The sequence below is a fragment of the Oryzias latipes genome, chromosome 17 (assembly GCF_053564925.1).
Source record: "Oryzias latipes strain Hd-rR chromosome 17, Olatipes_Hd-rR_3.1".
NCBI classification, from domain to species: Eukaryota; Metazoa; Chordata; class Actinopteri; order Beloniformes; family Adrianichthyidae; genus Oryzias; species Oryzias latipes.
In genome coordinates this window covers 20,818,547-20,831,607 of record NC_136253.1, presented here as the reverse complement: position 1 = coordinate 20,831,607, position 13,061 = coordinate 20,818,547, and the positions used below count along the sequence as shown (strand labels likewise).

Here is a 13,061-nt window from a genome sequence, read left to right as displayed (position 1 = left end):
AGCGCAGGGTCTCTGTAAGCCGCAGTCTTTGATATTGGTAGATAAGATGGAAAATAGGAATATTTTCAGCTCTAATCCACCTACATTCAGCTGTGACACCCAGCAACTCCACCAGTGCAGTTGCTGACACAAACAGTGGGAGGCCTCCAGCTTTCAATCTCGACTTTTATTTGTTTGATGATAAAAAAAAAATTTGTCATTTGTGATCCGTGTTATTTTCTTCCCTTGTGGTCTACTGACAAAGGGGGTTCGGAAGCAAAAATATACTTTCTTCTGGTAAAACACACAATGAGTCGTTTAAGTTTCTTGGCGTTTTACCTCCTGGAGGCAACTGGATGGCTCAGTTGTACACATGTAGGACCGGCACATGTCTCACCAGAGTTCGTTTCCTATGAGGCGTGATGAGCTTCAGCCAGTGTGTGTCCTTGGGCAATTCCCTTTACTCTACTGCTTAAGCATATAACCACACGCGGTCCAGTTCCGGTTCCCCCTGTGCCAGTCCCCAGCCTGGATAGAATACAGGGTTCTGTCAGGAACTTGTTGCTGTGGGACCTCTGAGGGGGTAAGCCAAAAGGTGAACAACAACTTGGTGTTTCACCTCCTCCATGTGCATGAAACAATGCTGTTTCAGCTTCACTTCCTGTTTTATTTTGTGGTTTCTCTCTCATCTAGCCTCTAAAATGCGATTCCTGTCTGTATTTTTCCTCTTTGTCCAGACCAGATCTAAAATTTAATCAAAATCATTTACAGTATTTTTAAAAATTAAGAACAATTCTGGTCTCAATACTGACGATGTTTACATGCATGCTATGTTTGGAATTATTTTCTGAGTAAGATACCTTAATGTAAAAGCACAAACTTGGTCATTTTATTTGGAATGAAAACATCTTCTGCAAGCTATAATCCACTCTGCATATTAGAACAAGTTCAACCATTTCTAAATATTCTGTAAGATGTGTGCATTGTGTAGGGCTTCACTTTTAAAATACGTTGCTTGTTTTATTATTTAATAGCATCACAGAATCTCTTTTTTTTTAAAGCAAAAGTCTAGACATTACAATTTTTTTCACTCCAACAAATGCAAGCACATTTTTCAGAAACTATCTCTGCTCTTTTAGGCTTTAGACTCATTTAGAATGCAGCTTTCCTTTGAACATGTCTGAAAGAGGTGGAATCGGACAACCCAAGGAGGAGCACACTGAGGGTAAGATAAATGCAAGGTTGCAGGTTCAGTTTACTCAAGCCAATATAATCATACATGTTTTGAAGTGTCCTTGGGCAAGACCAGACACCAAATCCCAGGTGCATGAATTCACGTGGGAATCGGTTTGTACTTTGAAGAAAGCAGAAGCATTCTATATAATAACATCTGCAATTGAACCTTTTGCTATTTGCTAACGTAACCGAAGCTCCTGGGAGAAAACGGCAAAGACTGAATTTAGGAGATTTAACCAGCATCAGGTTTGCTTTTCATCTTGTTTCGCAGGTATAACAGCAAAACTCAAGCAACCCTTAAATTAAAAATATTATTCTAAGTCCACTTTTATTTAAATAAAAACACTATTTGTGTATTTAAAAGTTATAAAATAGACATGATATTTAAGTTTATTGAGTCACATTATTGCAGATGTTTATACGTATATTAGTTTTTGATGTTTGTCTTTTAAAAATGTACTAAATGTATTTAAATCAACTAAATTTGAGTTTAAATAACCTCAAGCTGCAGCTTTGTTTCTAGTTAGCTTCTGACAAAAATGGCTTTTCAGTATCTGTGACTCCTTTTTATGTGATTTCTTCTTGGCTTTATTTTAAATTGAATTGACTTCTAAATCAGCAACAACCTTCTCTTTCTGTCATGACTTAAACTTTTGTGCGTCAGGTAAAGAATCCCACAGCATTTTTTTCAGTCCTTCAGCCAAGGGGGCTGTTACATCAGCCTACGTTTCTTCACTCCCTCTTCTTTTCCTTCTCCGCCCTTCCTTTCCAATCAGAGGAATTCCTTCCACAGAGGAGGTCAGACTGTGGAGCTGCTGCATTTGTCAGCTCCCAGAAGACGTGGAATATTCCCGGAGACAAATAATAACATCAGCACAAAAGAACTTTTAAACGTGAGTCGAATCCTTATTTTTCTCTAAATGTGAATATTTAAAAAAATATATAATAAATTTATGTCATAAATATAATGTACTGTGAACCTCATTTTTAATTGTACACATTAGGGTTTTGTCAGCAGGAGCCATTTTTACTTTATGGCAGAATTAGTAATTTAAAACTCAGCAAGATTTTGACTTTTAAATCTAAATTCTTTGTTAAAACTATAAAAGTTTGAATAAAACATAGATTTTGGTTTTTAATCTGCTTGTATGATGAGCCTTTTTGCACACATTATTCCTGGACAAGAGGAGTTTGTTAATGAATGGAGGGAAATACTTTAGATTTGATTTAATTAAACAGTTGGGTTTTGCAGGTTTTCCTTAGAAACCTCAGTCAGTTCCTTTGCTGCTGCTTGCTTTTTCTCACCTGTCTTCCCTTTAGGAGAGACGAGGATCATGGAGTTTAAAGTGATCCGACTTTTTGTTCTGTTGGCGGCAACTGTGGAAGCTCAAGTCAACCCAGGTAGACACTTTTCTTCACATCTCCTTGTTCTTCACTTAAGATGAGATTGGCTTTTGGTTAAGCTTTCATGGGTTTTTGAACACATGGAGCTACAGAAAAAAACCTCTTTTAAACTTTTCCGGAGAACCTGAAAGTTGCAAAAGTTGATGAAGAGGAGGGAAGGTTTAGGTGGGTGGGCTCAGAAAGCATGAAGGTAATGTATGTGAGTGTGTGTCTAAGTGTGTGTGCGTGGTTTACCTAATGGTCAAAAAGCAAACACAGGACAAGACGAGCTTTCACGGGCAGGGGGGTATTTGTAGGGGGGAAAAGTGTCACGGGCAGAAAGCGTGCACATTCCTTCAACTCACGCGATCTGCAAAAACATTTTCAGAAAAGCCTCGCTTGATCAGCGATATATTTGAAGGAATTTATGAGAGGTTTGTTTATCTCTGAAATGAATTAAAAAAAACACATGTGAAAATAGTTTCAGGGTTAAACATAACTCCATAAATGCTGTGAAGCCAAAGTAAGAATTTGGCCTGACCTTCAACATGTTTCGGTTGTGTTTGAGTCGCAAAAAATTATGAAACTGTAAAAAAAAAATGAACAGCCTGCTGGACACTCCCTTTTCATTTTGCTTAGACTGGCACCCACACAGTGATGCCTCTGTTTGGCTTTGGAGGCCTTGCAGGGCTGCAGGAAGAGAGGGCTGAGGGAGGGGGGAGGCAGATTCTACCACTTTGCCCCTTAAAAATATGAAAGAAAAAAAAGGTGGCATGTGAAAGCATTTACTATATGTCCCACTCACGTGCACAGACACACACATTGAGTACTTATGGATTAGTGTTGCCTCGTGTTTTCCAGAAGTGTGTCGCTATCCTCTTGGAATGACGGGAGGGCAGATTCAAGATGAGGACATCTCTGCCTCCAGCTACTGGTCTGAGTCCACTGCAGCAAAATTTGGAAGGCAACTTTTATTCCATTTTTATTTTTCCGTCTCTGTATGTGATCAAATAAGTCTGCCAGAATTTTCCCTCACTGTTTCTATCTTTTTTTTCTCAGACTTGACATTGGCGGCGGGGATGGGGCCTGGTGTCCTGACATCATGTCTGAGCCGCATGGCCTCAAAGAGTATCTCCAGGTGGACCTGCGATCGTTGCACTTCATCACGCTGGTGGGAACCCAAGGTCGCCATGCCGACGGCATGGGGAATGAATTCGCTCAGAGGTACAGGATCAAGTACAGCCGTGATGGCAGCAACTGGGTGAGCTGGCAGGACAGGAAGGGACAGCAGGTGAGCACAACACAGTTTCAGGTGTACCACACTTCACAACCACGTTTATTTTTTAGAGAATCTGCTGCTGATTTCCAAGAGAAAATTGTAAGAATAGAAACAATTCTACCTTGCATCACAGAGTTATTTAACCATGTCAAATGGTCACAGTGGCATTTTTGAAACCGTCGCTGACAGCAAATTATTGGTTTCACATGTGGGAAACGTTTTGAAATAAAACCAGAGCAAGGAATGAATTTATAGGAATAGATAATAAAAATGACTTTAAAAACGTCCTCTTTAACAATGTAGAATTAAAAATCTGTCATTAACATTAGATCATATAATAATAATGATAATAATTATGAACTACATTTTCTTTGAGGCCTGACTTTGTATGGGTTTACAGCCTTCTAAGGGCAGCCTTAAAAAATAATATTTTTTTAAATCAATCAAAGTAATGTAAATTAAATTAAAGTAAAATCAATTAAATTAAAGTTTGTTCATTTTTACCAAGTAGGGGTGGAATAACCAATCGGCTCACTCAATGAGTTGATTCGTAATCCTATAACCAGGAACAACACATGTGATGACAGCTAAAAATGATCTAACCATCATTCAGTCCAATGTGTGGAAACACTTTTAATTTAGCAGACAGTGTGGCAGAATGCTCTGATAATGTTCCCTTTAGATTATTTTGATGTGGAAAAATACATTGAGCTAAACTTTAGGAGACTAATACGTGATATACGTGACTGGATTTGCCATTAGTTCTTATTTACTTGTTTGTTCACATATTTAATTTACACTTGATTATCTTGCAAAAAATACAAGGACTCTGGAAAACTTCACCTGCACTGTTCAGTACCAGCCAGGTATTTATCTCTGAGTCACACTGGCTGAATTTTTGGCATAAGATGTGCTGGTGAATCAGATTGTTCAAAATGAACCAATATCGACTATAAATCTAAACGGCAGCCACAAATTATAATATGATTTGAATCGTTGTTAAAATGAATCATTACATTCCTACTACTAAGTAAGAACACGCCATTCTCGCCTGGTTTTGATTTATTTTGATCATGACCTTTACTAAATGAATTATAAACAGAAGAATATTTATCTCAATGGGATCTTCTGATGTAAACAATCAAACTCTTTGCAATAAAGACTATTTAAGTTTGAACTATATTAGGATACTGTGACCTATAACTTGCAGCATAAAATGGTCCATGCGCCATTCCTCCCCAACATTATGTGCTTTTTGTTTTGTTATTAGAAGATTTTGTTTTTGCTTTTTGTACAAATGACTAAAACTAGACCCCAGATATAAAAAAGTGAAGGAAGGACAAAATCAAAAGAGACTTTAGTGTTGGAACTATTTGGCAATTTGATGATAATTCAATCACCAAAAGGTTTTTTAAACATCTTTTTCCATTCAAATATTTCTATTAGCAGTTTTTATCACTCCAGTTATTGAAGGTGATACTCTGAGGAGCAGAAAATGCAGCACAGTTTGAAATCAGGTTAGCAGTTATTGGAAAGCTGGTTTGCAGCCAATTTTCAACCGTGTCCAAACATCCCTGAATAACGTGTTACATCGGATTTTTCAGCAACTGCCTTCACAGAAACATATGCTCCCTGGATAAAAAGGAAGTCATGTTTACATCATGCTTCTTCACACCGTTTGTCTCTCAGTCATGGCACATCTCACCTCCTCTCGCTGGCTTTCCTGTGGCAGGTCATTGAGGGTAACAGGAACGCATACGATGTGGTCCTGAAGGATCTGGAGCCTCCCATCATCGCTCGCTATGTTCGCTTCATGCCTGTCACCGACCACTCCATGATTGTGTGCATGAGAGTGGAGCTGTATGGCTGTGAATGGCTTGGTTAGTCATAACTCTCCACTGAAATAGCCTCATTGTAACGTTTTTTCACATTAACACACCTCTCTTTTGTGTGTTTTGCATAGTGATGTCCCTTAAAGCCACACTCACACAAATAATCCTCTTCTCACATGTCTCAACCTGTCTCCTTTAGATGGTCTTGTGTCATACAGCATTCCAGATGGACACCAGATGATCTACAGAGACCTAGAAGTCTCCTTTAATGACTCTGTGTATGATGGAGCGTCAGCTGAAGGGTCTGTGTCCTTTTTCTCCTCTGACGATGTGAATTAGAAAAGCCTGCAGTCATCAGGAAACACTGTGAACGAAATATCTGCCGATCTTTCCAGCAGTCTGACAAAAGGCCTCGGCCAGCTCACAGACGGCACCTGGGGTCTGGATGATTTTCTCCACAGCCAAATCTATGGCGTGTGGCCCGGCTACGACTATGTGGGATGGAGCAACCGCACTTTCCCCAAAGGTTATGTGGAGATGATCTTTGATTTTGACCACGTCCGAAACTTCACTTCCATGAAGGTATAAAATGACTGCTTTTTCACTATTGAACGTACAGAAAGCAAATTTCTGATTTAAAGTCCCACTTAGATCATCCTTTGATCTGTTTTTAAAGCATTCCCAGTAGTCTTTTAATTGTGATTATGCTGTTTTTAGCCCAAATCAAAACCTGTGTTGTTTTCTAGGGCATAGTTTCTGACACGGCACAACGCCGGCCCCCTTCCCATCTAAGAGCAGAGAGCTTGTGACCCACCCAGCGTAGTTTCTGTCACAAATAAGCTATTTTTTAAACAGCTTTTTTTTTGTCTGCTCTTGATTTACAGCGATTTGAATGAAGAAATTCACAGAAACCCAATTTTAAGCTTAATATTTTTCTTATACACGTCGTCTATGATGACAAAAATGCCACAGGGACAAGTTAAAAACAACAAAAACACAATTCTCATTGGAGTTGGTCTTTAACAAGAAATCACGTCTGTTTCTGCAATAACACTGATTTGCAAATTTTTTGCAAATCAGTTTTAATTTAAAAATTATACTTTCAATTTCTCAAGTACTGATTTTCTTTTTATAAATTTAATTTTTTCAAAAATGTTCATGAAAGATTGAGGGTTAGCTTTTCTTTCCTTAGATAAACTGGAACGACACTTCAAATTAGAAAAATACGTTCTTAAAACATAGAAATTTGTTATGGAGTTTTTTATGTACAAGCACTGAAAAAAATCCTTTATGGTGCAAACTCCATTAAAATACTGATGGTAAAATAAAATTGCTAAGTTTTTAGATAAAGCCACTAAACAGTAATCCGATAGACGTGTTTGGGTTTAACTCTGTTTTCTACCTCTCCAGGTCCACACCAGTAACATGTTCAGCCGTGGAGTGAGGGTGTTCCGACAGGTCACATGTTTCTTCTGGTCGGACTCAGAGTGGGAGCCCGGCCCCATCACCTTCAGGCCCACGCCGGACAGGGTGAGCCAAAGGGCCCGTTTTGTCACCGTGACCCTTGGGGATCGCACAGCCAAGACTATTAAGTGCCGTTTCCACTTCAGTGATGTGTGGATGCTGTTTAGTGAAGTGGCCTTCCAGTCAGGTAAAACAATAAAAACACACAAAAACAAGCGTTTGTAGGTCATTGGTGGCCTTAGAATAAGTTTAATTTTAAAAATCCTTATCAGTAAAAGTTAGACAGATGTTTCATTGCTTTTTGTGTACTACTTTGAGTCAACATCAACTAAACTGAACTGATGTTGGTTAACTTTCCTCCTTTGCGTCTTTGACTCACAGGTTCTGCAGTTTATAACACATCGATGGGTCCTGGAAAACATCCAAAAAACCCACTGCCAGGTGTGCACTTTCTGTCAACCTTCTGTGTGTTTTTTTATTTTTATTTCTTTTAAGGTTAATTCATTTAGATTTATGCTAATTTTGTCATTAACTATTATTTTAATCTTATAATATCTTATTGAATCAAATCAATTACATCAGTTAAATCAATTTTGTGAGCTTCTCTGTTCAAAAAGTGTCAGATGAAGGTTCCTGGATTAATCCTGCCCCCTGCTGTCAGCAATAGAAACACTTCAACATTAAAGGATTTAGTTGGTTTTGAAACGTGAAAGACGGACATTTTTCATCGGACTTTTCCACTATTTTGTGGCATTTCAGTGGATGATCCAACTCACAAAGTGGATGACAGCAACACCAGGATCCTGATTGGCTGCTTGGTGGCAGTCATAGCCATCTTATCGGCAATCATAGTGATCATGCTGTGGCGACAGGTTTGGCAAAAGATGCTCGAGAAGGTGATTCACTTAGTTCCTTGATGACTGCCTTTTCCATGGTTTCATTATTGGCAAGTTAGGTAGAAAAAACATACTGATGTAGTCTTAATACACAAAGAATATGTCATTGGTGTTTCAAATTCATTTTTAAAGTATGAAATCATAGAAGACATTCTATGCCATTGATGTTTTAAGTGACATTTATGCATTTCTTTCTTTAGGAATATGTGGACATTAACAAACTGCTCATGAAAATCAGTTATATAAGAGAGTTTATCAGTAAAGTATAAGCTGTTTCTTAGACAAAGTTTCACTGACACATGCAGGCATCCCGGCGCCTGCTGGACGATGACCTCACAGCTCGCCTAGCCATTCAGAACCGGGCCTTCGCCTTCCGTCACTCATCTCTATCCAGTGACAGTGGTTCCACCTCCAACTCCACCTACGAGCGAATCTACCCTCTCTGCGCCGACTACCAGGAGCCTTCTCGTTTGATTCGGAAGCTGCCAGAGTTCGCTCATTCTGCGGAAAATCTCGGTAAGCCTCAAAGCCTGGAAAAAACTCTGACTATAGCACTGCAAAAGCCACGTTTTGAGGTAATTTCTATCTTCTCGCCAGAGTCTAGCTCCTCTTGCATGGCTGCCACAGCAAGTGGTTCAGATGGAGCTCCACACTATGCAGAGGCAGACATCATCAGCCTGCAGGAGTCCTCAGATAGCAGTATCGCAGCTGCCAACATGACTCCCTTCACCGGCACTGATTCATCCTTGAGAGAGTTTCCCAGAGAGAAGCTCTCTTTCAAGGAGAAACTCGGAGAAGGCCAATTTGGAGAAGTAAGTCTCCAACCGTTAGGTTTCATTGACTCGTCGTTAAATTATTGATGTCTTAACGTAATGCCTGCATGAAGATCAAGTGGAGACAGTTTGTGTTTTTTCTTTTAAAATTCATACATAAAATTCTGAAAATTCTCCTTAAAACATGTGAGTACTGCAGTAGCTGTTTCATACTTTAAAGTAGTTTCCGTTTTGTTTTCTAAATATCGATAATGCAGCCTTTTAGATCATTAAAATAGGCTAAATGGAAAAGCTCTAAGTGGAAAAGTGGCCTTTTTACCCCACAGGTGCACTTGTGCGAGGCTGAGGGAATGCAGGACTTTCTGGATGAGGATCTGTCTGTGGGGGAAATCAGTGAATCACTTCTGCTTGTCGCTGTCAAAACTCTGAGAGAAGATGCGAACAAGAATGCCAGGTATAAAAGCAGCTAGCTCACAGCAGCTCTAGCAATTAGGTCATTGTTCAAATGGTAAATATCATCTCCCTGTTTGCCGGTGTGGCCCAGGAATGATTTCCTAAAGGAGATCAGGATCATGTCTCGTCTAAGAGACCCCAACATTGTGCGCCTGCTGGCGGTGTGCGTGGACACAGATCCCCTGTGGATGATCACCGAGTACATGGAAAACGGAGACCTGAATCAGTTCCTGTGCAATCTCAGACTAAAAGAAGCTCCGGATGAAGACAAGCCAGAGCAGGAGGAGGGCGAAGATTCAATAAGGTATGATCCTAATACCCATTAATAATCGACAACAAATGAACAGCCAGATCAAAAATATTTTTTCTCTTTGGTGCTCTTAGTTACACTAAGCTTATCAACATGGCAGTTCAGATCGCCTCCGGTATGAAGTACCTGTCCTCTCTCAACTTTGTCCACCGCGATCTGGCGACTCGCAACTGCTTAGTTGGAAAGAACTACACCATAAGGATCGCTGACTTTGGCATGAGCAGGAACCTGTACAAAGGGGACTACTACCGCATCCAGGGCCGAGCGGTTCTGCCAATCCGCTGGATGTCATGGGAGAGCATCCTCCTAGTGAGTAAAATTTAGAAGAGAAATTCCCATCAGCCCATTAGCTCCTGACTGTTCTGTGCAGATATTGGCTTTACTTAGTTACCTACAGACCTATAGACCTGTAGAAAAATCAGCTCAGTGCCCTTGTAGTGTCTGCCCTGAGACTGGAAGGTTTTGAGTGCAAATCCATGGCCAAGCCATACCAAATCCTCTAAAAATGAAACCCAATCCCTCCCTGCTTGACATTCATTAGTAAGGGGTTGAATTGGGAGGTTAAACCACCACAAGGTTCCTGTATCTGAAGCTCACTGCTCCCACAGGGGAGGGGTCAAATTGAAAGAACAAATTTCACACACCCAGGTGTGTGACAGCTAATGGGGCTTTATAAATCTCCGGGTTTTTTTTTTTTTTTTTGCTTTAAAGAAATCTCAGAATTTAAAGAAAAATTAAATGCAAAGGAAAACATGTCTGCGAGTATTTTTGTTGGGTTTAAGCAGCCTATCGTTTGTCCTTTTAGGGTAAGTTTACCATGGCTAGTGATGTTTGGGCATTTGGAGTGACTCTGTGGGAGATCCTGACTCTGTGCAAAGAGCAGCCGTACTCCCAGCTCTCTGACGAGCAGGTCATTGAAAACACTGGCGAATTCTTTCGGGATAAAGGCAAGCAGGTGAGAAAAAGTTTTAACTTGCAATCTACTGGAATAATTGTGGCTGTTTCTTTTCTATAACAAAACCACACATGGACGTTGTTACTTTTACTGCCCCAAGGTGTACCTGCCAAAGCCCCCCTGCTGTCCTGACAGCGTCTACAATGACCTGATGCTCAGTTGCTGGAGGAGAAATGCCAAGCAAAGGCCGAGCTTTCAGGAGATCCACGCTCAGTTGCAAGAGAACATGTCAGCATAGCAGAACTGATCTGCAAACTGTCTATGCAATAAACTGTTTACCCTGTTTGTTTCAGACATATGGAACAGATCTGGGGATGGAGGCATCGCTTTGAATTCCATTCCGTAAAAGTCTTAGTCACAGCAATGTTGTCAATATTGAAATGCATAAAGAATAGCTTTACAGACTACACTGTGTTATGTTTGTTATTCACACAGTGCATTCATACTTTGATTTATTTATTGTTTCTTTTTTATTTCTTATGTTACTCCTATGTATTTTATTGTACTTTTTATTGAAAACACAATTTTATTAATATATGGCCTAAAATTTTATTTGTATTTGGCTATTTTGAAAACCAAACACGACATGATAAAACCTTTCATCTATATCTCATTGAAATGTCATTGAGTACTGTTATGAGCACAATATTCATGGTTTGTAGACAGGCCGTTATAACAGTTTTGAGGAAAAAACTGTGGTACTTCCAAGAAAGACGGTGACAGACAGATAGGTTTATGATCCTATTTTGTCATGTACTTTTGCGTTTTTTTGTCTGAAATCTGGTTTTATTGTTTTCAGTGCAACCAATGGTAGATTAAAATGTTGAATAAATTCTTTCAGGTGTGTGTAATTTAATTCCCTCAGCCATCCTCTCTGACCCAGCGACTGAATTCACCACTCTACAAATCTACATATGTTGAAAACCCAACTTTTTTTTCTCTATCTTGACATGTTTAAGGTTTGAAAGAAACTATTTGTTTTTCAATTTAAAAAAAACATATAGCCTAACCCAGTAGCGGTTTTAGGCACGGGCCATACGGGCGATCGCCCGGGGCGGAAAAATGACGGAGGGGCGGCGTCAGCGGCTCAGCTCTTGTAAAATACTTTATGCACCACTATTGGTTTACTTATATCACAGAGTTTGTAACAGCCTGAAACCTGGCTGCGCCCCGGCCCCGCAGCTGCGCTCCCTCCTGTCTTTGAGAAGTAGACGCAAATGTGTGTGGGAAGGAGAAGGGAGGGGGCGCGGGGTGAAGAAGGAGAAGGGAGGGGGCGCGGGGTGAAGGGTGCAGCCTGAGAGGTGAGCACGGAGCGCAAAACGCATGCGCAAACCTGGCTGGATCTTCTTCCAGGGGGGCAACGGTCGCGGGCCGCGGCTCAGTGCTTGATGAAAAAATAAAAATAAAAATTGCGCCGCCATGTAGCGAATTGGCGCCCCTGGGTGCAGCTGCACGCGCTCCTGCTGGAAATGTTTGACGAACGGGGGGCTGCGGGTATAAAAAAGGTATAAAAAAATCATGCTTTTTTGGTTATTTTTGTATGAAATGCCCAAATAAAAAATGGGAAAACAAAAACAATTCTTCACTTAGATGACAGTTGGTTTAGTCGACAGACTTGATACCTATGTCAGGACATTTATGCTAAATGCAAAAACATCTGAAATATGGAGAAAAAAGGTCAAAGCTGGTGCCCAATTTAGAAAGAAAAGAGAAGAAGAGGAGAAAAGAGACAAAGAAAAGGGTAATATAGCATAGCTAGATGCACGTTTTTAAATTCGAATGCTACCTGCCCTACAACAACAACAACGTTGCAGATGAAAAATCTCTTGTTTGGTCTATCATGACCAAAACTGAAGTAGGCCCAAATATTGCAAATAACGTCATTTCTAAGATATTTATTCTTAAATGTTTGCTCTGCCTTAACTTGTAACATTAGTTATGATTCGTGTGTCTGTCTGCTCTGCTGTAACACAAAGTTTTTGTTGTGTTTCATTGTTGTATATTAGTTCATAATGTTAAATAAGCTGTGATGGTAGCATGCTGCTGCTGCTGCTGCTGTTAGCTTTTCAAAACTCCAGTTGATCAAGTCATACCTGAGATCACCAATGTCTCAGGAGCAACTCACTAACCTGCTGTTGTTAGTATCAATCATTCAGGGGGGGAGCAGATTTCATATGATGACGTTATTGACAAGCTTGCATCAGGAAGGCCACAAAGGTTAAGTTTTAGTTAGTGTTTTCTGTTCTTAGTGCTGCAGTTACATTTATTCTAGTGTATTATTAGTGTGATTTGTAGTCAGAGGAGGGTCTCGCCCGGGGAGTAATTCAGGGTAGAACCGCCACTGGCCTAACCTCTTGACAGAAATGGGGTTTTCATGTCAGAATAGAAAACAAGTTCCTCCACAGTTGTGTGACAGTCTACTTATTAGCATAACTGCAGTTGCTAAGGTGGGTAAAAACATTTTTTAGAGCCAGACAATATTTTAAAAGTGTGTTTTTGTG

At 40.0% G+C, this 13,061-nt stretch overlaps 1 protein-coding gene across 4 annotated transcripts; it reads left to right on the top strand.

Moving 5' to 3' along the window:
- Nucleotides 1-1,984: 1,984 nt before the first annotated feature.
- On the top strand, nucleotides 1,985-11,393 carry ddr2b (discoidin domain receptor tyrosine kinase 2b). Of its 4 annotated transcripts, none has more exons than XM_078935046.1 (17): nucleotides 1,985-2,108; nucleotides 2,536-2,616; nucleotides 3,460-3,562; nucleotides 3,658-3,889; nucleotides 5,610-5,757; nucleotides 5,909-6,011; nucleotides 6,108-6,291; nucleotides 7,120-7,360; nucleotides 7,555-7,614; nucleotides 7,933-8,069; nucleotides 8,375-8,585; nucleotides 8,667-8,881; nucleotides 9,169-9,296; nucleotides 9,387-9,599; nucleotides 9,680-9,914; nucleotides 10,411-10,560; nucleotides 10,661-11,393. In XM_078935046.1, exons 2-17 carry the CDS (start codon nucleotides 2,550-2,552, stop codon nucleotides 10,796-10,798), a joined length of 2,565 nt encoding a protein of 854 aa, XP_078791172.1. In that variant the 5' UTR covers nucleotides 1,985-2,108; nucleotides 2,536-2,549; the 3' UTR covers nucleotides 10,799-11,393. The 4 variants fall into 4 exon arrangements, with proteins under 4 accessions (XP_078791172.1, XP_078791171.1, XP_078791174.1 ...); XM_078935045.1 differs by having other exon boundaries at nucleotides 6,105-6,291; XM_078935048.1 differs by having other exon boundaries at nucleotides 1,990-2,108; nucleotides 3,460-3,532.
- The last annotated feature ends 1,668 nt before the right edge of the window (nucleotides 11,394-13,061 follow it).

Bases quoted from the DNA above. Each gene is read 5' to 3' on its own strand.
- ddr2b (XM_078935045.1), top strand. From the start codon at position 2,550: ATGGAGTTTAAAGTGATCCGACTTTTTGTTCTGTTGGCGGCAACTGTG. The intron at 7,361-7,554 runs GTAAAACAATAA...TTTGACTCACAG, and splicing joins TGAAGTGGCCTTCCAGTCAG to GTTCTGCAGTTTATAACACA. The intron at 9,915-10,410 runs GTGAGTAAAATT...TTGTCCTTTTAG, and splicing joins CATGGGAGAGCATCCTCCTA to GGTAAGTTTACCATGGCTAG.